The sequence below is a fragment of the Astatotilapia calliptera genome, chromosome 23 (assembly GCF_900246225.1).
Source record: "Astatotilapia calliptera chromosome 23, fAstCal1.2, whole genome shotgun sequence".
NCBI classification, from domain to species: domain Eukaryota; kingdom Metazoa; phylum Chordata; class Actinopteri; order Cichliformes; family Cichlidae; genus Astatotilapia; species Astatotilapia calliptera.
This window is the reverse complement of record NC_039323.1, coordinates 39,026,206-39,049,375: the sequence shown is the minus strand read 5'-3', so window position 1 is coordinate 39,049,375 and position 23,170 is coordinate 39,026,206. Positions and strand designations below refer to the sequence as shown.

Below are 23,170 nucleotides of genomic sequence, written 5' to 3'. Positions count from 1 at the left end.
TCCTATTGCTGTTTTTGACAAAGGTACTGCTTCTATTTTTGATTCAGTGATACTCTGATGCGAATAATAAGCATGGACTTTCTTATGAATGCATCAGCAGTTCATGTCCTCGGATAGTTTTCTGCATTTTGTAGAGTTTATTTGCTTCGACATGTAGAAAAAAAGTGTATAATTATATATGGATATATTTTTGCAAAAGGCTGCGATTTGTCCTGTTGAAGTATTTCTTCAGCCTTCCAAGGATTTACCCATGAACTCCTGGAGCTAGATGGTGGATGTAAAGGTATATTTTGCTATCTGATCACATGGTTGTATAACATACTGACACTGGTCTCTCTTCTGCCCTTGGATTCTGTTATTCGTGCCTTCTGTTGATCTTTACTGATAAAATAAACTATTTTACTCTTTTCTCTCGCCTCAGTTCATTATTTCAAAACTACTACCACGTGAAGAAAAGAGAAAGTCTCCCCTGAGAAAGCAGCAGCGCCCTCTGCAGTTTGTTTAGAAGTGCAAGAGCTTTGCAAGACACACTAACCATCCTATTAGAAAATGAGCTAAAAGAGGGCCTCAGATTAGTTTCTATATTTAAACTGTCATTTGTATTATTTCAAAACAAAATACCGAAATATTAAGTGATGTCCTTGTTATCATAGTATTCCTTGATGCTATCTCCACTGAGTGAGCAGCGGCGCCCTCTGCAGTTTGTGTGTGGAAGTGCAAAAGCTTACAGCACGTGGTATTCCCAGGCGGTCTCCCATCCAAGTACTGACCAGGCCCGACCCTGCTTAGCTTCCGAGATCAGACGAGATCGGGCGTGTTCAGGGTGGTATGGCCGTAAGCGAGAAAGCGATTCGGAAAAAGCCTTTTTATACATGCGGTGACGACACACATACCCTTACATTTTGATCTTCTATATATAAGTTAAAGTCTCCAAACGACAAGAGCTGCTGTTCATCTTTGTTCTTACAGGCATGAACAGTTACATTTCTGCGCATTTGCATCTATATTCTGTCTTTAATGAGAATATCAGTTTTCCATCTTGTGTTCCAGATAAATCAGTTTAATTCTAAGATTGCATTTCTACAAAAAAACTGCAGAGGGCCCTGATGCTCACTCAGGGGAGACAGCTTTAGTAAATACTTTAGTAATTTACAAAACTTCTGTAAGTGCTGCTTTTATATTTTGTGTAAAACTAATAACTAGGGATGGGTATCGTTTAGGTTTTATCCGATACCGGTGCCAAATCGGTACTTTTGAAACGGTGCCGGTGCTCAAACGGTGCTCAAACCGGTGCTTAAAGAATGGAGAACACAAAATTGGTCCAAAAACCTCTCATGTTCAGCTGGTTTTTATGTAAAAAGATAACAATGTTAGCCTTTTCTGCAGCTATAGGGCATATATGGCATCACTCTTGGCTGGAAGCAGTGCTTAAACAATGAAAAAAACACAAACTTTGTCCTAAACCTCTCATGTTTAACTGTTTTCCGCTTTTTCTTTGGTCATTTTAGCCTTTTTGGCCAGGGTGAAGTTAGTATCTGCCATCAAACAAGAAGACAGCCGCATGTAGCTATGATGGTGTTTGCTAGTTCACCTTACATGCATTAATGTGATAACGTGGTTAGCCTACTCAACGTAAATTACACACGAACAACATTAAGCTACTCACGCAGAAAAGAACGGCTGCTGCTGCATCATCCATCATCATTTCTGCTACACTGGCAGGGCTAGGGGCCAGGACTCTCCTCTTTGTGTTTTTGGGGGATGTCGCATAACAGGCAACCCACCCGCAGTAGATGTGCTCTGTGTGAGGTCTCGCAGCAAGCTATCAAATACGGCGCATTTCTCGGCTTTTAATGCGTCGCCAGGTGTTTCATCGGATTTGAGGAGTTACCTCCTTTGACAGTATCACAGTATCAGCTTAAAGCACTTGTTGCTGCTGAGTTTGCATATTTTGCTGTGAAGTACAGCCAGACTTTTGACCGCTTCACCTTGGACATTTTTAATCTGTAGCTCTGCTCTAAAAGAACGTACGTACCTGGGCCCGCCTACTATCCTCGGAAACGTAAAATGATTGGCTAGAATCTAAAGTGTATCACAGCTCAGGAAAAAAAAGCACCGAAATAAAGCACCGAAATGTGCGCTGCTTTCGGTCTGGTTACTACCGTTTATGTCAGAACCGGTGCCATCATGGCACCGGACACCGGTACCCATCCCTACTAATAACTACATACAGACATAAAATAATATAAAATCCCCAAAATAAAATAACAATTTGAAAAAATCTTTACAATACAAATGATACAAAGTCGTGAACCACTGAAGTGGTCTGTAGCTTCCTCCTGTTTTCACTTCTGTGCAATGACCCTCAGTGATGATGTCCACTCTACTCTAATAAAATTCTCTGGAGCAGCAGCTAAAGGATCTAAAGGATGCTGCTATAACTGCTGTGATTGTGATATTTTTCCACATTCACTGAAATCTGCCATGTTCTGTCATAATTATAATTACTGTTATATTACTTAAACTCAACAAATTCTTAAGAAACATTTCCAAAGCAACATCATGAGAATGATCTTTAAAGATCACAGCAAAGCTGCTCTCATTAACAGCAACATTGCAAGTGTAGAGATTGAAGGTTGAAGATGGTCAGTGAAGGAAATTCTGTGAAACCTCAGATTGGCTGCAGTGAGTTAAAATAGTGGCCAGGTGACTAAAAAGCACCTGCACATCTGATCAGTTTTAAATTGGAATATTTATCTGAAATGAAATCAGTGCAAGTCATCTCTATATGAGATATGCAAATTAATTATACAAAATATCCATGAGAGGAAAGTTCACCAACTGACGATGTCATATAATGCAGTATCTGGAAGGTGAAATAGTTTTTATGTAGTGAGTAAAAGCCACCGAGTAACCGCTAAGGGCCTCTATACTACTCGTGCAAATTTTCAGGCCCAAAGCTCTTACAGGTACAAGCCCAGAATAAACGGGACATGAGGGTCAATATCAGTCAAATACGTCAAATTCGGATCAGTGACGTCCGAAGCTTCATTTAGAACCTAACTGCTTCGGTGTCTGATTCCCTGGTATATAAGGAAGTGAATCATTCGCGAGATTTGTGGAGTATTTTGATGGTGACAAATAGTGAACCACTGATATTTCTACTGAAAGATTTGGAGCCAGTGAGGAATAGAGGAGGTTCTGTTGTGTGGGAGTATTTTGAGTTGATTTTGGTCAATCGGGTGGGTTTTCCTTCTTTGTGTCAGTGGCGTGTCTAGAAAATTTTTGTTGGGGGGGCCAGGTAGGGGCAAAGATTTGGAGAAGGGTGGCAGATGTAATTGTCAGATAATGTTAAAAACAGTTCTACCAACCGTTAACCATAATTCAATAACCCTATAAACCTAATAACCGAATGCGCTTTTAACTCTTATTAGAATGAGATTTTAACCACTACGGTGCAAAGTTTTTAGATACTGTGTTGATAAAGTACAAGAGATACAATCAGTTCTTTTTCAGTGTTTATTCAGCATTCAAGGACATCAATATTTGCATAGTATTTTTACTGACATGTAGTGCACATATGTTTTGGGCAAAAACATCTTTTAATATTAAAATACGAACATTTTAACATACAATTGGCAAATTAGGCCTGGGGGGGCACAGGCCACCCCGCTGGACACGCCACTGTAAACGAGTAACGTATGAAGCACTGATCCCTATATAAAGTGCATTACAGTCAGTGTTGGGGAGGTTACTTTTAAAATGTATTCCATTACAGAATACAGATTACATGCCCCAAAATGTATTCTGTAACGTATTCCGTTACGTTACTCAATGACAGTAACGTATTCTGAATACTTTGGATTACTTAATATATTATCATGCATTTTTACAACAACGTGAATGTACTATTGCTGTGTGATTTATTACTATTACTGAAGGTCCGCGGCTCCGAACCGTAGTAAAGGGACCTCTGACTAATACGTCGGGTTCGTGTCGGGCTCGTAGCCGAAAAATAGCTTTACTTTGTTGTCTGGGTCAACTTTGCTAGCAGAGACAGAGAGAGGCGTTGAAAGACTGCTCCAACTGAACTTATTGTTTCGGAGGAAAACACGAACACGGTGTACAGTCGAGTCTAAATAGCTTACTTACAGCTGGGCTCGTCAGGCTCTCTGTTTGGCTGCAGTGGTTATTATTATATTTACATGCTTCCAGCTCCCGTTTCTGCTCGATGACAGCTCGTACTTTTCCTTTTTCTCCCTCCCTCGCTCACAGACACATAACGTGTATGGCAGTCCATTCTCCCTGCAGCACGGACTACACTGCCCATGATGCTACATTCTTTAGAGCTATGCTTGTAGCATTCTGCCTGTTAGCACAACAACAACAACAAAAAGGCCTCTCTCACCCAGGAAACACACAGAGAGAGAGCGTCACCCTGTAACCATGGCAACCATAACGCTGCCGCCTGGAACAACAGAATGTAGCTGTCAAACAAAACCCAAACAGTCCTGACCCGCGACAAAATGAAACAGGAAAGTACCGCAGTGTAATCCATTTATTTCAACAAAGTAACTGTATTCTGAATACCACCTTTTTAAACGGTAACTGTAACGGAATACAGTTACTCATATTTTGTATTTTAAATACGTAACGGCGGTACATGTATTCCGTTACTCCCCAACACTGATTACAGTAATCCAGCCGAGTGCTAACAAAGGCGTGGATAACTGTCTCAAAGTGCTGCTGTGAAATAAATGTCTTTATTTTATCAGCTGCCTGAGCTGAAAGAAGCTTGATTTTACCACTGCCTTAATCTGGCTGACAAGCTTCAGGTCAGAGTTCACTTTGACCTCCATGTTTGTCACAGCTGGTTTAATGTACTGTGTCAAGGTATCTAAATACACATTGGGGGTCTCAGTAGGGCTGCCAAGAGATTTGAACCCTGGTGGAGGAGACCTTCTCAATAAAAAAGTGTTTAAAAAAACGTTTACAGGCTGCAGTCAGTATGTGGTGCACTAAGAACAGAGTTAATGGTTTTAAATAAAACATGCAGGTTGTGACAGTTTGATGAAACAATGTCAGATAAGTGTTGTCTTTTGGCATCTTTTACAGGTTTTTGATATTGATGCCAACAGTCCTTTAGCATCTGGAATGACACTTGTAGCTTGTTTCCATTCACGCTCAGCTCGACAGCACTTGCGTCTGACAGCCTTCAGCCAGGGGTCAGATTTAGTTTTAGGCTGCCTGGTTCTTAACGGAGCCACAGTGTCCAAAGCAATCTGGTAGGTGGAATAAAACCATGAGCTCAGTTCCTCAGTCTGGCTGCACAAAAGCTCCGGGATTTTACAGTTCTGCTTAAAAACTGTTAAAAACTGCTCAGCAGTGGGTCAAAAATACGACAGCGGCGAGCAGCAGCGCGGTTTAACTGAGGTACGGGCAAGAGGAACTTGAAGCATCACAGGACTGTGGTCAGAAAACACAGCATCACAAATCTCTACGTTAAAAACAGAAACAAACAGAAGAACCATGAGATAAAACAAGATCAAGTGTGTGTCCATGTTCATGTATGGGACTGACTGAATAGCACAAAGTTAGAATGCTTAGTCTGTTTTTTAGGCTATTTCACAATATGAAAATAAATAACTTATTAAAACAGATCATATACACATCCAATAACTAAGTGAAAATGATTGTTTTTGTTTTTTTATTTGCTAATCAAAGTGTCAGTGCAGTCAACCATCGTTTTTGTCCTCGTGCATTAGTTTTGATTTAGTTATCAAGTAAAATTTAATAGTAATTTTTTTACTTTGATTTTTGGGATGTAGGATGATCATTTTCATTTCTGTCTAACGCTGTGACGTCTTCTTGTTCCAGCATGATTTCTTTCTCATTGACATTTGATGGGTTTTCAAGGTGTTCCATTAACATTACATCTTATTTATTTTAATTTTATATGTGCGTGACTTGGAGCATGAACCAGAAATATGCAAGCCTCGTGGAGGTTTTTTGTCTCTAAATGATCAAAATTAAAAATCTCGGTATCATCGGGACCTCATCCATCTAGTCGAGGAGCTGACCGCGGTCTAGACTACACTAAGCAGCAGCAGTGTACTCCTAGTATGTACAATGCATCACTATGAGACATAAATGCACACTTAGTGTGATGTATTCTTAACAACTTTGAATGATGGGGTATGAAGTGAGAGGCATTTAATGAACTGGAAGTGCTTCTCTGAGCCCTCACACACCCAAGACAGATTAGGAAGAGAGGGGAACCACCTTGCTGCATGAGTAGCTACGCGGTCAGGTTGACTTCCACATGGTTTGCTGGGGACGCTGCCAGGGAGGAGAATGTCAATTTTAAAAGAGCGTCTCGTTCCTCTGGCAGGGCTGGACTGGGACAAAAAATCGGCCCGGGCATTTTGACTAGAGACCAGCCCACGAGGTATTATAGGAAAAACCATAAATCCTTTGAAAGAAAACAAACGCTGTTGTCACAGTGATGTACACTGTCTTGTTGGTATATATGCGTCAGTCTAATAAACTTAAACCTACACCATCCTCCCTATTCTGGTATTCTAAACAGTACCCGAAAGTAGACTGCTTGGTCGAGTTAACCTCCTGAACTATCTACAACACATGGTGAAAACCTGAAATTAAGACAGAGAAGACTAGAGGTGAGACATGATCATTACTGATTACTGATGACAGATTTACATATATTTTCATAAACCATTCATTTACCACATCAATAAACAGCATGGCAGGGCAAAATATTTTTTCCAACAGGGCAACCTTTAAAAAGTGAAACAGTTCATAACTTCCCTTCAACTCATTCCTGTCACCTAAAAGGTAAACCTGTTTCTCCATCACTGTTCAGCTCTGATGATTCAGTAAGGACATCTCCTGGTTTCATCTTCATGTTTCCCTCTCACCAGATAACCAAACCGATATCATGACCAGCAGCTTTTACAGCTGTGGCTCCAGCAAACATCAGCTGATACTAGAAATTAATATTCAATAAATTCTAACAACAGCTGATCAAGCTTAAACGTGCTGCTGTTGTTTAGCGCGACATCCGCTGGTTTCCTGTTTCTGGCACAAAGTGGGAGATAAACAAATCAGAGAGAAAAGCCGATCAGCTGATCATGGATCAGTTTAATGATTGAAGTAGAAACAGGGGAGGGAGAGAATGAGAGAAGAAGAGGCAGCAGTGCAGCAAAGACACAGAATAACTCCAGCTTTGTGTCTTTTTCATTGTAGCTGAAGTCCGGGACAAACTGTTCCTTTTCACCTCAACACGAAACGCACAATATTTTCTCTGAATACGAGACCATTCCGTTTTTTACGGGATGGTTGGAAACTCTAATAACTAACCTTATAAATAAAATAAGATAAAACAAGTTCAACATCATTAACATCATAGCACGGCCCACCGGGCAAATGCCCTGTTTGCTGGGCCTTGTTTTGTGTTCATGTTTTTTCAACCTAATAAATGGTTTGCTTTTTGTTAAGATTCAGTTCCATCTCTCCCTTGTCTGCTTTCGGGTTCATATTGCAATCACATCAGCCACCGTGACAATAAACTTATTTTGATTTTTAACTTTCTTTATTTTTTCAACAATATTATGTATATATAAACGTTTTGCATCTTACAATATAAAGCCTGGATCCTGCACATATTGCACTTTGAACTTGAACTGTGTTGTCTGTTTATTGGAGATTGTACTAGGGGTGGCTGTAGCTCAGGTGGCAGAGCAGGTCAGCCACTAATCAGAAGGTCGGTGGTTCGATCCCTGGCTGCATGCCAAATATCCTTAGGCAAGATACTAACCCCATGTTTGCCTACTGGTGGTGGTCAGAGGGCCCGGTGGCGCCTGTGTCCGGCAGCCTCGCCTCTGTCAGTGCGCCCCAGGGCAGCTGTGGCTACAATGTAGCTTGCCATCGCCAGTGTGTGAATGTGTGTGTGAATGGGTGAATGACTGAATGTAGTGTAAAGCGCTTTGGGGTCCTATGGACTAGAAAAGCGCTATACAAATGCAGGCCATTTTACTACTTGAATTCATTATCCTGGTGATATAACACATTAATTCTCCATTTGGAATCAATATAGTATATAATACAGTATCTGTCTATCCATCTATATAGCTATTGAATTGAACTGGAGTGAATGGAAGAGAATTAAATAATGGATTTCATGTTCATGTTTATCTATGTTGTAACAGTGACGACTTGAGACATCTGTTTGGCACTATATGAAGAGAATTAAATAAAATTTGAATAAAAATGATATTAACTGTATTTATACATTTTCTTTTTTTGGATGAGACACTGTCAGTGTGCTGTTATATAACTCAGGTATTTTTAAGGCCCAGTGGCGTGTCCAGCGGGGTGGCCTGGGGCCACCCCCCAACCAGACTGGCCACCCCAAAGGCAAAACAATAAAATTCAATCAAATATCAAATGTCCGATTATGTTTTCACGGTGAAGTTCAGATATCCGAGTGTAAGTGAATGCAGCATCGGCTTCTGCGCTATGTGCATCACGTTAGCAAAGGTAGGAGAGCCAAGCGCGAAAGACGGCACCGCAGGAAACAATTTTTCGGTGAAAGAAAATGAGGACAGAATAAATGTCCCGGTAAGTAATATTAAGTTTGTTGAGTTTAGTAAACTTCGGTGAAATTAGAATACCAAGGAAAAAATAACACTTATTATTGCAGCCGTCGAATATTTCAGGCAGTATGCTACTGAGGGGAGCTAACATAAGAGTTATGAGTTATAAGATATAATCTAAGTCGTAACATTGCTGTATGGAGCTGCAGATTTGGTTGCAGGTTAACATACCTGGACTGGCCATCGGGCATACCGGGCATATGCCTGGTGACTTTTTTTTTTTGTAAGGGCATGAACAATGAGAGGTGGTGGATTGGCCAGATGCAGGTCGATGTGTAAAAATAACTCAGTTGTTTGGTGGTGGCTATGGCGGGGCTTCCACAGAGGCCAGCAGGTGGATGAGGGAAGGGGAGGCAGGAGAAGAGACCCGAGGCAGCCACCAGTCCGAGTGTCAGGTGAACTGAACACAAAACAAGGCCCAGCAAACAGGGGCGACAACTAAAACTAAAACCTACACTGGGAATAACTCAGTATGACTATGACAACTATGACAGGAAAAACATGAACATGAATCCGAGGAGGTGCATGCGAGAAACTCTGATGAAAAAACATGAACATGAACATGAACATGGACCTAAACAGAATCAGGAGATAACCTGAAACCCGGAATAACGTGAACGGAGGAAAACAGACACACCAGCACTGACCAGAGGAAGACAGCGGACTTAAATACACAGAAAATAAAAGGGGAAGTGGAAACACAGCTGACACAAATGAACCTGACACCACAGGGGAAGCAAAATGAAACACACTGAACATGGAAACACAACCCTTTCTTAATAAAAGACGAAACAAGGAGAGACATAGACGTGTGATGGGCTGAGTTGAAAAAGCAGGAGGAGTCACAGGAATTATTACAAAAACATAGTTTTCATTTATCTAACCCAAAAAAGCTGTGATGGATGGCCTTCGCCTCACGGTAATGCACCAAAGCTTTTCATCCGCCACCCTCCAGCCCAGAGGACATAGTTGGACTGGCCATCGGGCATACTGGGCATTTGCCCGGTGGGCCGATGGTGATTTTTCGTTTTTATGGGCCAATGGTTTTTTTTTCATTTTTTCCCCGTAACAGTATAAACACTGAAAGGTGGTGGATTGGCCAGATGCTGGGAGATGTGTAAAAATAACTCAATTGTTTGGTGGTGGCTATTGTGGAGCTTCCACAGAGGCCAGCAGGTGGATGAGGGAAGGGGAGGCAGGAGAAGAGACCCGAGGCAGCCGCCAGTCCGAGTGTCAGGTGAACTGAACTTCAGGTAAGAAGTTATGACCTGCAGTCTATCTGGGTCAGATATAAACCAAGTTTAGGTGGAGTTTATTTTCGTTATGCTGACTTTTTACCGTCAGTTGCAATAACTCGTACTGCGTTCTAGCCAGCTTGACGGAGTTTCTATACAGCTGTTCGGTTGCTATGATGTTACTGATAGTGAACTTTATTTTATTCATAAGGTTAGTTAGTAGAGTTGCCAACGGCTCCTTAAAAAATGGAATGGTCCCTCATTCAGAGAAAATATTACGTGTTTCGTATTGAGCTGAGAAGAGACGCAGTTTGTCCCGGACTTTAGCTAGAATGGAAAAAAGACACAAAGCTGGATTTATTCTGTCTTTACGCTGCACAGCTGCCTCTTCTCTTATCCCCCCCACCTTCCCTCTTCTGTTGCTACTTTAATCATGAAACTGATCAATGATCAGCTGATCGTCTCTCTTGTTTTTTTATCTCCCACTTTGCGCCAGAAACAGGAAACCAGCGGATGTCGCGCTAAACAACAGCAGCACGTTTAAGCTTGATCAGCTGTTGTTAGAATTTATTGAATATTAATTTCTAGTATCAGCTGATGTTTGCTGGAGCCACAGCTGTAAAGCTGCTGGTCATGATGTCGGTTTGGATATGTGGTGAGAGGGAAACATGAAGATGAAACCAGGAGATGTCCTTACTGAATCATCAGAGCTGTGATGGAGAAACAGGTTTACCTTTTAGGTGACATGAATGAGTTGAAGGGAAGTTATGAACTGTTTCTGAGAGACAAATAACACCAGCATCCTTTTTTTATGTAGCTGACAGCTGGTAACTGTGCAGGGACGGGTCTAGGAAAGTTTTGCCAGGGGGGCAGGTAGGGTATTAACAGGGAGAGGGGGGCACAAAGAAATACTTTTCTTTCTTATTCTCATTTCAAATATTTAGCTTTTATTAAATAATTATCTAAATCTTACAACCAAAGTTTTTATCTGACATAAATGTATAGAAACCATACATATACCAACAAGACAGTGTACATATGGAAAAGATATATATAAATTTTATAAAGTTTGTAAATGTCTTGTGTGAAACTTGTATGAAAAGCATACAAGAGTAAAAACAGATATAAGATCCCTTGAAAGATTATATAATGAATCTTGTATGTTTTGGATACTTACTAAAACAATATATGAAAGTAATGAGAAAGTGGCCACTTTCATGAGTAAATCATATAAGTTTTTACTATTTCTTTTCCATATGGGACTGTCACAACAGCATTTGTTTTCATTCAAAGGCTTTATGGCTTTAATACCTGGTGGGCTGGTCTGTAGTGAAAATGCCCAATTTTTTGTCCCAGTCCAGCCCTGCAGGTTAATACTGGCAGTGTCACCATGCCAGCTGACTGTATTTCATCATCAGCCAGTGTTGTTCTTTATACATCAATATTACCAAAGTTTACCATAAGGCAGCATAGAAAGTATTTACTTGCTTTCAGGTTTCATTCAAATGTTAGTCTTTTCAGTTGTTTCCACACTTTTTTCCTGTTTCAAAATCAAACACCAGTTTGTGAGAAGATTATCTTCTTTTTTTAATAGGCATTGGTTTTGCATTGGCATTGGCTAATTTGTCAATTGTTTGTTACAAATGTTCGTATTTTAATATTCAAAAATGTTTTTGCCCAAAACATATGTGCACTACATGTCAGTAAAAATACTATGCAAATATTGATGTCCTTGACTGCTGAATAAACACTGACTGATTGTATCTCTTGTACTTTATCAACGCAGTATCTAAAAACTTTGCACCGTAGTGGTTAAAATCTCATTCTAATAAGAGTTAAAAGCACATTTGGTTATTAGGTTTATAGAGTTATTGAATTATGGTTAACGGTTGGTAGAATTTTTTTTAAACATTATCTGCCAATTACATCTGCTACCCTTCTCCAAATCTGTGCCCTACCTGGCCCCCTAACAAAAATTTTCTAGACACGCCACTGTTAAGGCCTGACTGGTGGCATTGGTGCCCATTGCTTTACTGTGCTGTTGGATGTGTATGTGGGTTATCCCTTGTACCTGACATTTGACTGGGCATCACTGTGTTGCTATGGCATGATCCTGGTAGTTGTTGTTAATAAAACAATAACAAATTCAAATTCAAACATTGCTGCATTCTTCTGTCACTGAGGATTCCAAACCTGCACTCAGTCTCCTCATTACTTTGGTACTGAACAGACAAACCTTGGAGCTCCTGCAAACTTTATTCACAAACTGCAACTATTTTACACAAATCTGCGACTGACAACAAGCACAGAGACTTCAAACAATCACTGAAGTAAGGACTGAAAGATTTACTTTTAAACAATAATTATTAAGACCTTTTTCGTAAGGTTGTTTTCCCTTGATTGCCAGCTGTTACTGTTTTTATCTTCATATCTTTCATATTTGTCCACCTAAACAATGCTTTAATGATACAGTTTGAGAAGTTTGATATGAATTTATCCAACTGACTTGAAAATGAAACTGACAACTGTCCTGTAATCTTACACAGAGAAACCAAATCCTGCGTCTTTGCCTTGACAGACGCCTAAAATGGCTCGAGCTGTGGTAAGTTACCCTTCACTGTGTCTGTTTCTAAACATTAAATCGCGTGAATTTTTAAAGAAAAATCCAACAACAACAACAATAATATGTAACAGAGCAAAACGTCAGATGACTTGAATGTTCCTCTGCAACACGAGATCCCTTTGGCTCAAAGTCTGCTTCCTCCACAGGCAAAGGAGAAGCTCCCACACTCATCCGATGCAGACCGTTGTGCTCTGGACAATGAAGTTCCCGCTTTCATGTTCAGACCTATCAGTGCACCTGCATGTGAGCTCCCAAGTCCACCACCTGCTGATGCCAGCTTTCAGTCGAAGGACACAAACAAGATCATTCACCCAGATTTGAAAAATGATCGTTCATCCCTGGATGATGAAGTGGCGTTTTTCATGTGTCCTACTGATGTTCCTCTGCCTCCGAGACCTCCACCCACTGCAGAGTTACGTCTCTGCAGAAAGCGCAGATATTCTGCTGTTTTTTCTGTGGAGGATGAAGAGGAACATTTGATGCCTAAACGCATGAGGCTGATGAGTTCTGATGTTCCAGTTTCTTCAGTTCCTCCACCTGCTGATGCCAGCTTTCAGTCAAAGGACACAGACAAGATCATGCATCCAGATTTTAAATATGATTGTTCATCCCTGGATGATGATTTGGCCTTTTTAATGTCTCCTCTGCCTCTGACACCTCCACCCATTGCAGAGTTAGGTCTGGGCAGAAAGCGTAGATATTCTGCTGTTTTTTCTGTGGAGGATGAAGAGGAACCTTTGCCTCAGCCTAAACGCATGAGGCTGATGACTTGGGATGTCTCTAAGTCTCCAGCTGCTGAAAAGAAGTATGTTTGCTTTACGTGTCCTGAAGATAAGAGGTCTGAGGTACCTCTCAGCTCCCCCCAAGGCCATCCACCATCACCGGTCAATAATAATGACACTGACCAGTGTACCATTCTGCTGCCTCCTGAAATCCCAGTACCTCCAAGTCCTGCCCCTGTTGGAGTTCTAGAAACTGTTGACTTTCCTTGTGTTGATAATTAAATACGTGTTTGTAGTAATAAATTAATTTTTGAGCATATACATGTTGAGATGATTCGGTTGCTTATGATGGTTATAATTATCCAAACAGTATTATTCCTAATAAGATCTTTACTTTTTCTACTTATTTTCTCCATGAACTATTTTGATGTCTATTTTGAAGATCCACTCATATCGTGACAGTATGCTTATTCTCAGTAGAGTGTATAGCCACATCTGAAGAAAGAATAAATTAAAGTCACTCATTAACAACTTACCACATACGCCGGAGCTGAATTCAAGATGTAAGCAGATGTTTCACAGATATCTTGGTTGTCTTTCCATTTCCTACACTAACAGTATCCTGAGAATTGTCTTATACAGCTGATATAAAGGTGAAATTTGATGACTTAATCTAAGCATCATCAGCTTAAATGCAAATGAATCCACTGTACTTGAGGTACCCTAACACTGACCATGAACGCCACAATCACTGTGCGCCAGTCCAACACAGTGCTTTACTGTGAACTCACCACAGTACTGCAAACTAAAGTGTTTATCTTCCAGTCCAATCCAATCCATCTTTATTGAGAAAGCACTTTAAAATACCCAACAATAGAATAAAACTTAACAGTAAGAAAATAAAACACATAATACATAAAAAATTTAAACAGCCCTATATTTAAAAACAAGATAAAACAGCAAAAATAAACTAAAAAACTCAAACTAAAAACCAACATCTTACAAGGTGTCAAAGGTCAGGGTGAAGAGATGAGTTTTCAGGAGTGATTTAAGAACAGGCAGAGAAGAAGCCTGTCTAATCTCTAAAGGCAGATCGTGTCACAGTTTCAGAGATGCTACAGCAAAAGCACGATGTCCTCTAAGTTTGCGCTCAGTCCTGGGAACATTCAGGAACAGCTGATCAGCTGACCTGAGACAGTGGGTGGGTTTATAAGACTGTGGCAGCTCAGAGAGTTAAGATGCAGCTAGGTCATGGAGAGCTTTAAAGGCAAATAAAAGAATTTAAAAATGAATGCCAAAAGAAATGGGCAGCCAGTGAAGTGAAGCTAAAATAGGGGAGATGTGCTCAAACCTTCGAGTGCCAGTTAAAACACAAGCTGCCGCATTTTGCACCCTCCGTAAACGAGCAGTGGCGTGTCTAGAAATCTTTTGTTGGGGGGGCCAGGTAGGGGCACAGATTTGGAGAAGGGTGGCAGATGTAATTGTCAGATAATGTTAAAAACAATTCTACCAACCGTTAACCATAATTCAATAACCCTATAAACCTAATAAGCGAATGCGCTTTTAACTCTTATTAGAATGAGATTTTAACCACTACGGTGCAAAGTTTTTAGATACTTCGTTGATAAAGTACAAGAGATACAATCAGTCAGTGTTTATTCAGCAGTCAAGGACATCAATATTTGCATAGTATTTTTACTGACATGTAGTGCACATATGTTTTGGGCAAAAACATTTTTGAATATTAAAATACGAACATTTTAACATACAATTGGTAAATTAGCCAATGCCAATGCAAAACCAATGCCTATTAAAAAAAGAAGATAATCTTCTCACAAACTGGTGTTTGATTTTGAAACAGGAAAAAAGTGGGGAAACAACTGAAAAGACTAACATTTGAATAACACCTGAAAGCAAGTAAATACTTTCTATGCTGCCTTATGGTAAACTTTGGTAATATTGATGTATAAAGAACAACACTGGCTGATGATAAAATACAGTCAGCTGGCATGGTGACACTGCCAGTATTAACCTGCAGGGCTGGACTGGGACAAAAAATTGGGCATTTTCACTACAGACCAGCCAACCAGGTATTAAAGCCATAAAGCCTTTGAATGAAAACAAACGCTGTTGTGACAGCGATGTACACTGTCTTTTTGGTATATGTATGATATCTATACATTTTACGTCAGATAAAAACTTTGTTTGCAAGATTCAGATAATTATTTAATAAAAGCTAAATATTTGAAATGAGAATAAGAAAGAAAAGTATTTCTTTGTGCCCCCCTCTCCCTGTTAATGCCCTACCTGGCCCCCTGGCAACACTTTGCTAGACCCGCCCCTGCACAGTTACCAGCTGTCAGCTACTTAGAAAAAGGATGCTGGTGTTATTTGTCTCTCAGAAACAGTTCATAACTTCCCTTCAACTCATTCATGTCACCTAAAAGGTAAACCTGTTTCTCCATCACTGTTCAGCTCTGATGATTCAGTAAGGACATCTCCTGGTTTCATCTTCATGTTTCCCTCTCACCACATATACAAACCGATATCATGACCAGCAGCTTTACAGCTGTGGCTCCAGCAAACATCAGCTGATACTAGAAATTAATATTAAATAAATTCTAACAACAGCTGATCAAGCTTAAACGTGCTGCTGTTGTTTAGCGTGACATCCGCTGGTTTCCAATGATCAGCTGATCGGCTTTTCTCTCTTGTTTATTTATATCCCACTTTGCGCCAGAAACAGGAATCAGAATCAATAAAGTATTCTGATTCCTGTTTCTGGCGCAAAGTGGGATATAAATAAACAAGAGAGAAAAGCCGATCAGCTGATCATTGATCAGTTTCATGATCAAAGTAGCAACAGAAGAGGGAGGGAGGGGGGGGGGGGGGGATAAGAGAAGAGGCAGCTGTGCAGCGTAAAGACAGAATAACTCCAGCTTTTTGTCTTTTCCCATTCTAGCTAAAGTCCGGGACAAACTGTGTCTCTTCTCAGCTCAATACAAAACACATAATATTTTCTCTGAATGAGGGACCATTCCATTTTTTAAGGAGCCTTTGGCAACTCTACTAACTAACCTTATGAATAAAATAAAGTTCACTATCAGTAACATCATAGCAACCGAACAGCTGTATAGAAACTCCTTCAAGCTGGCTAGAACGCAGTACGAGTTATTGCAACTGACTGTAAAAAGTCAGCACAACGAAAATAAACTCCACCTAAACTTGGTTTATATCTGACCCAGATAGACTGCAGGTCATAACTTCTTACCTGAAGTTCAGTTCACCGCCTCCGGCCTCTGCTCCTCGTGCCTTTCCGTCATCCACCTGCCAGCGTGTTGCATCTGCTGGCCTCCACCACTTGCTAATGTTACTGAATCTGTGGAAGCTCCGCAATAGCCACCACCAAACAATTGAGTTATTTTTACACATCTCCCAGCATCTGGCCAATCCACCACCTTTCAGTGTTTATACTGTTACGGGGAAAAAATGAAAAAAAAACCCATTGGCCCATAAAAACGAAAAATCACCATCGGCCCACCGGGCAAATGCCCAGTATGCCCGATGGCCAGTCCAACTATGTCCTCTGGGCTGGAGGGTGGCGGATTAAAAGCTTTGGTGCATTACCGTGAGGCGAAGGCCATCCATCACAGCTTTTTTGGGTTAGATAAATGAAAACTATGTTTTTGTAATAATTCCTGTGACTCCTCCTGCTTTTTCAACTCAGCCCATCACACGTCTATGTCTCTCCTTGTTTCGTCTTTTATTATGAAAGGGTTGTGTTTCCATGTTCAGTGTGTTTCATTTTGCTTCCCCTGTGGTGTCAGGTTCATTTGTGTCAGCTGTGTTTCCACTTGCCCTTTTATTTTCTGTGTATTTAAGTCCGCTGTCTTCCTCTGGTCAGTGCTGGTGTGTCTGTTTTCCTCCGTTCACATTATTCCGGGTTTCAGGTTATCTCCTGATTCTGTTTAGGTCCATGTTCATGTTCATGTTCATGTTTTTTCATCAGAGTTTCTCGCATGCACCTCCTCGGATTCATGTTCATGTTTTTCCTGTCATAGTTGTCATAGTCATACTGAGTTATTCCCAGTGTAGGTTTTAGTTTTAGTTGTCGCCCCTGTTTGCTGGGCCTTGTTTTGTGTTCATGTTTTTTCAACCTAATAAATGATTTGCTTTTTGTTAAGATTCTGTTCCATCTCTCCCTTGTCTGCTTTTGGGTTCATACTGCAATCACATCAGCCACCGTGACAATAAACTTATTTTGATTTTTAACTTTCTTTATTTTTTCAAATTTATTATGTATATATAAACATTTTGCATCTTACAATATAAAGCCTGGATCCTGCACATATTGCACTTTGAACTTGAACTATGTTGTCTGTTTATTGGAGATTGTACTAGGGGTGGCTGTAGCTCAGGTGGCAGAGCAGGTCAGCCACTAATCAGAAGGTCGGTGGTTCGATCCCTGGCTGCATGCCAAATATCCTTAGGCAAGATACTAACCCCATGTTTGCCTACTGGTGGTGGTCAGAGGGCCCGGTGGCGCCTGTGTCCGGCAGCCTCGCCTCTGTCAGTGCGCCCCAGGGCAGCTGTGGCTACAATGTAGCTTGCCATCGCCAGTGTGTGAATGTGTGTGTGAATGGGTGAATGACTGAATGTAGTGTAAAGCGCTTTGGGGTCCTATGGACTAGAAAAGCGCTATACAAATGCAGGCCATTTTACTACTTGAATTCATTATCCTGGTGATATAACACATTAATTCTCCATTTGGAATCAATATAGTATATAATACAGTATCTGTCTATCCATCTATATAGCTATTGAATTGAACTGGAGTGAATGGAAGAGAATTAAATAATGGATTTCATGTTCATGTTTATCTATGTTGTAACAGTGACGACTTGAGACATCTGTTTGGCACTATATGAAGAGAATTAAATAAAATTTAAATAAAAATGATATTAACTGTATTTATACATTTTCTATTTTTGGATGAGACACTGTCAGTGTGCTGTTATATAAGTCAGGTATTTTTAAGGCCCAGTGGCGTGTCCAGCGGGGTGGCCTGTGCCCCCCCAGGCCACCTCCCCAACCAGACTGGCCACCCCAGGTGCCACCCCAAAGGCAAAACAATAAAATTCAATCAAATATCAAATGTCCGATTATGTTTTCACGGTGAAGTTCAGATATCCGAGTGTAAGTGAATGCAGCATCGGCTTCTGCGCTATGTGCATCACGTTAGCAAAGGTAGGAGAGCCAAGCACGAAAGATGGCACCGCAGGAAACAATTTTTCGGTGAAAGAAAATTAGGACAGAATAAATGTCTCGGTAAGTAATATTAAGTTTGTTGAGTTTAGTAAACTTCGGTGAAATTAGAATACCAAGGAAAAAATAACACTTATTATTGCAGCCGTCGAATATTTCAGGCAGTATGCTACTGAGGGCAGCTAACATAAGAGTTATGAGTTATAAGATATAATCTAAGTCGTAACATTGCTGTATGGAGCTGCAGATTTGGTTGCAGGTTAACATACCTGGACTGGCCATCGGGCATACCGGGCATATGCCTGGTGACTTATTTTTTTTTGTAAGGGCATGAACAATGAGAGGTGGTGGATTGGCCAGATGCAGGTCGATGTGTAAAAATAACTCCGTTGTTTGGTGGTGGCTATGGCGGGGCTTCCACAGAGGCCAGCAGGTGGATGAGGGAAGGGGAGGCAGGAGAAGAGACCCGAGGCAGCCACCAGTCCGAGTGTCAGGTGAACTGAACTTCAGGTAAGAAGTTATGACCTGCAGTCTCTCTGGGTCAGATATAAACCAAGTTTAGGTGGAGTTTATTTTCGTTATGCTGACTTTTTACAGTCAGTTGCAATAACTCGTACTGCGTTCTAGCCAGCTTGACGGAGTTTCTATACAGCTGTTCGGTTGCTATGATGTTACTGATAGTGAACTTTATTTTATTCATAAGGTTAGTTAGTAGAGTTGCCAACGGCTCCTTAAAAAATGGAATGGTCCCTCATTCAGAGAAAATATTACGTGTTTCGTATTGAGCTGAGAAGAGATGCAGTTTGTCCCGGACTTTAGCTAGAATGGAAAAAAGACACAAAGCTGGATTTATTCTGTCTTTACGCTGCACAGCTGCCTCTTCTCTTATCCCCCCCCCTCCCTCTTCTGTTGCTACTTTAATCATGAAACTGATCAATGATCAGCTGATCGTCTCTCTTGTTTATTTATTGCCCACTTTGCGCCAGAAAGAGAAAACCAGCAGATGTCGCGCTAAACAACAGCAGCACGTTTAAGCTTGATCAGCTGTTGTTAGAATTTATTGAATATTAATTTCTAGTATCAGCTGATGTTTGCTGGAGCCACAGCTGTAAAGCTGCTGGTCATGATGTCGGTTTGGTTATGTGGTGAGAGGGAAACATGAAGATGAAACCAGGAGATGTCCTTACTGAATCATCAGAGCTGTGATGGAGAAACAGGTTTACCTTTTAGGTGACAGGAATGAGTTGAAGGGAAGTTATGAACTGTTTCTGAGAGACAAATAACACCAGCATCCTTTTTTTATGTAGCTGACAGCTGGTAACTGTGCAGGGGCGGATCTAGGAAAGTTTTGCCAGGGGGGCAGGTAGGGCATTAACAGGGAAAGGGGGGCACAAAGAAATACTTTTCTTTCTTATTCTCATTTCAAATATTTAGCTTTTATTAAATAATTATCTAAATCTTACAACCAAAGTTTTTATCTGACATAAATGTATAGAAACCATACATATACCAACAAGACAGTGTACATATGGAAAAGATATATATAAATTTTATAAAGTTTGTAAATGTCTTGTGTGAAACTTGTATGAAAAGCATACAAGAGTAAAAACAGATATAAGATCCCTTGAAAGATTATATAATGAATCTTGTATGTTTTGGATACTTACTAAAACAATATATGAAAGTAATGAGAAAGTGGCCACTTTCATGAGTAAATCATATACGTTTTTACTATTTCTTTTCCATATGGGACTGTCACAACAGCATTTGTTTTCATTCAAAGGCTTTATGGCTTTAATACCTGGTGAGCTGGTCTGTAGTGAAAATGCCCAATTTTTTTGTCCCAGTCCAGCCCTGCAGGTTAATACTGGCAGTGTCACCATGCCAGCTGACTGTATTTCATCATCAGCCAGTGTTGTTCTTTATACATCAATATTACCAAAGTTTACCATAAGGCAGCATAGAAAGTATTTACTTGCTTTCAGGTGTTATTCAAATGTTAGTCTTTTCAGTTGTTTCCACACTTTTTCCTGTTTCAAAATCAAACTTCAGTTTGTGAGAAGATTATCTTCTTTTTTTAATAGGCATTGGTTTTGCATTGGCATTGGCTAATTTGCCAATTGTTTGTTACAAATGTTCGTATTTTAATATTCAAAAATGTTTTTGCCCAAAACATATGTGCACTACATGTCAGTAAAAATACTATGCAAATATTGATGTCCTTGACTGCTGAATAAACACTGACTGATTGTATCTCTTGTACTTTATCAACGAAGTATCTAAAAACTTTGCACCGTAGTGGTTAAAATCTCATTCTAATAAGAGTTAAAAGCGCATTCGGTTATTAGGTTTACAGAGTTATTGAATTATGGTTAACGGTTGGTAGAATTTTTTTTAAACATTATCTGCCAATTACATCTGCCACCCTTCTCCAAATCTGTGCCCCTACCTGGCCCCCTAACAAAAATTTTCTAGACACGCCACTGTTAAGGCCTGACTGGTGGCATTGGTGCCCATTGCTTTACTGTGCTGTTGGATGTGTATGTGGGCTATCCCTTGTACCTGACATTTGACTGGGCATCACTGTGTTGCTATGGCATGATCCTGGTAGTTGTTGTTAATAAAACAATAACAAATTCAAATTCAAACATTGCTGCATTCTTCTGTCACTGAGGATTCCAAACCTGCACTCAGTCTCCTCATTACTTTGGTACTGAACAGACAAACCTTGGAGCTCCTGCAAACTTTATTCACAAACTGCAACTATTTTACACAAATCTGCGACTGACAACAAGCACAGAGACTTCAAACAATCACTGAAGTAAGGACTGAAAGATTTACTTTTAAACAATAATGATTAAGACCTTTTTCGTAAGGTTGTTTTCCCTTGATTGCCAGCTGTTACTGTTTTTATCTTCATATCTTTCATATTTGTCCACCTAAACAATGCTTTAATGATACAGTTTGAGAAGTTTGATATGAATTTATCCAACTGACTTGAAAATGAAACTGACAACTGTCCTGTAATCTTACACAGAGAAACCAAATCCTGCGTCTTTGCCTTGACAGACGCCTAAAATGGCTCGAGCTGTGGTAAGTTACCCTTCACTGTGTCTGTTTCTAAACATTAAATCGTGTGAATTTTTAAAGAAAAATCCATTAACAACAACAATAATATGTAACAGAGCAAAACGTCAGATGACTTGAATGTTCCTCTGCAACACAAGATCCCTTTGGCTCAAAGTCTGCCTCCTCCACAGGCAAAGGAGAAGCTCCCACACTCATCCGATGCAGACCGTTGTGCTCTGGACAATGAAGTTCCCGCTTTCATGTTCAGACCTATCAGTGCACCTGCATGTGAGCTCCCAAGTCCACCACCTGCTGATGCCAGCTTTCATTCAAAGGACACAAACAAGATCATTCACCCAGATTTGAAAAATGATCGTTCATCCCTGGATGATGAAGTGGCGTTTTTCATGTTTCCTACTGATGTTCCTCTGCCTCCGAGACCTCCACCCACTGCAGAGTTACGTCTCTGCAGAAAGCGCAGATATTCTGCTGTTTTTTCTGTTAATGATGAAGAGGAACATTTGATGCCTAAACGCATGAGGCTGATGAGTTCTGATGTTCCAGTTTCTTCAGTTCCTCCACCTGCTGATGCCAGCTTTCATTCAAAGGACACAAACAAGATCATTCATCCAGATTTGAAAAATGATCGTTCATCCCTGGATGATGAAGTGGCGTTTTTCATGTGTCCTACTGATGTTCCTCTGCCTCCGAGACCTCCACCCACTGCAGAGTTACGTCTCTGCAGAAAGCGCAGACATTCTGCTGTTTTTTCTGTGGAGGATGAAGAGGAACATTTGATGCCTAAACGCATGAGGCTGATGAGTTCTGATGTTCCAGTTTCTTCAGTTCTTCCACCTGCTGATGCCAGCTTTCAGTCAAAGGACACAGACAAGATCATGCATCCAGATTTTAAATATGATTGTTCATCCCTGGATGATGATTTGGCCTTTTTAATGTCTCCTCTGCCTCTGACACCTCCACCCATTGCAGAGTTAGGTCTGGGCAGAAAGCGTAGATATTCTGCTGTTTTTTCTGTGGAGGATGAAGAGGAACATTTGCCTCAGCCTAAACGCATGAGGCTGATGACTTGGGATGTCTCTAAGTCTCCAGCTGCTGAAAAGAAGTATGTTTGCTTTCCGTGTCCTGAAGATAAGAGGTCTGAGTTACCTCTCAGCTCCCCCCAAGGCCATCCACCATCACCGGTCAATAATAATGACACTGACCAGTGTACCATTCTGCTGCCTCCTGAAATCCCAGTACCTCCAAGTCCTGCCCCTGTTGGAGTTCTAGAAACTGTTGATTTTGCTTGTGTTGATAATTAAATACGTGTTTGTAATAAATTTTTGAGCAAATACATCTTGAAATGATTCAGTTGCTTATGATGGTTATAATTATCCAAACAGTATTGTTCCTAAGAAGATCTTTACTTTTTCTACTTATTTTCTCCATGAACTATTTTGATGTCTATTTTGAAGATCCACTCATATCATGACAGTATGCTTATTCTCAGTAGAGTGTATAGCCACATCTGAAGAAAGAATCAATTAAAGTCACTCATTAACAACTTACCACATACGCCGG

General features: G+C 40.5%; 1 protein-coding gene, 1 long non-coding RNA gene and 1 other non-coding gene across 3 annotated transcripts; 2 read left to right on the top strand and 1 right to left on the bottom strand.

Moving 5' to 3' along the window:
* Positions 1-721: 721 nt before the first annotated feature.
* Positions 722-840, bottom strand: LOC113017044 (5S ribosomal RNA). The gene has a single exon (XR_003271375.1). It is a non-coding gene; the product is annotated as a 5S ribosomal RNA (ribosomal RNA).
* An 11,035-nt stretch (positions 841-11,875) lies between these two features.
* On the top strand, positions 11,876-13,560 carry LOC113016005 (uncharacterized). The gene is made up of 3 exons (XM_026158445.1): positions 11,876-12,240; positions 12,457-12,512; positions 12,680-13,560. The coding sequence occupies exons 2-3, from the start codon at positions 12,498-12,500 to the stop codon at positions 13,535-13,537; spliced, it is 873 nt and encodes a 290-aa protein (XP_026014230.1). The 5' UTR covers positions 11,876-12,240; positions 12,457-12,497; the 3' UTR covers positions 13,538-13,560.
* A 7,405-nt stretch (positions 13,561-20,965) lies between these two features.
* LOC113016024 (uncharacterized) lies at positions 20,966-22,011 on the top strand. Its single transcript, XR_003271189.1, has 3 exons — positions 20,966-21,341; positions 21,558-21,613; positions 21,781-22,011. It is a non-coding gene; the product is annotated as an uncharacterized LOC113016024 (long non-coding RNA).
* Positions 22,012-23,170: the final 1,159 nt, after the last annotated feature.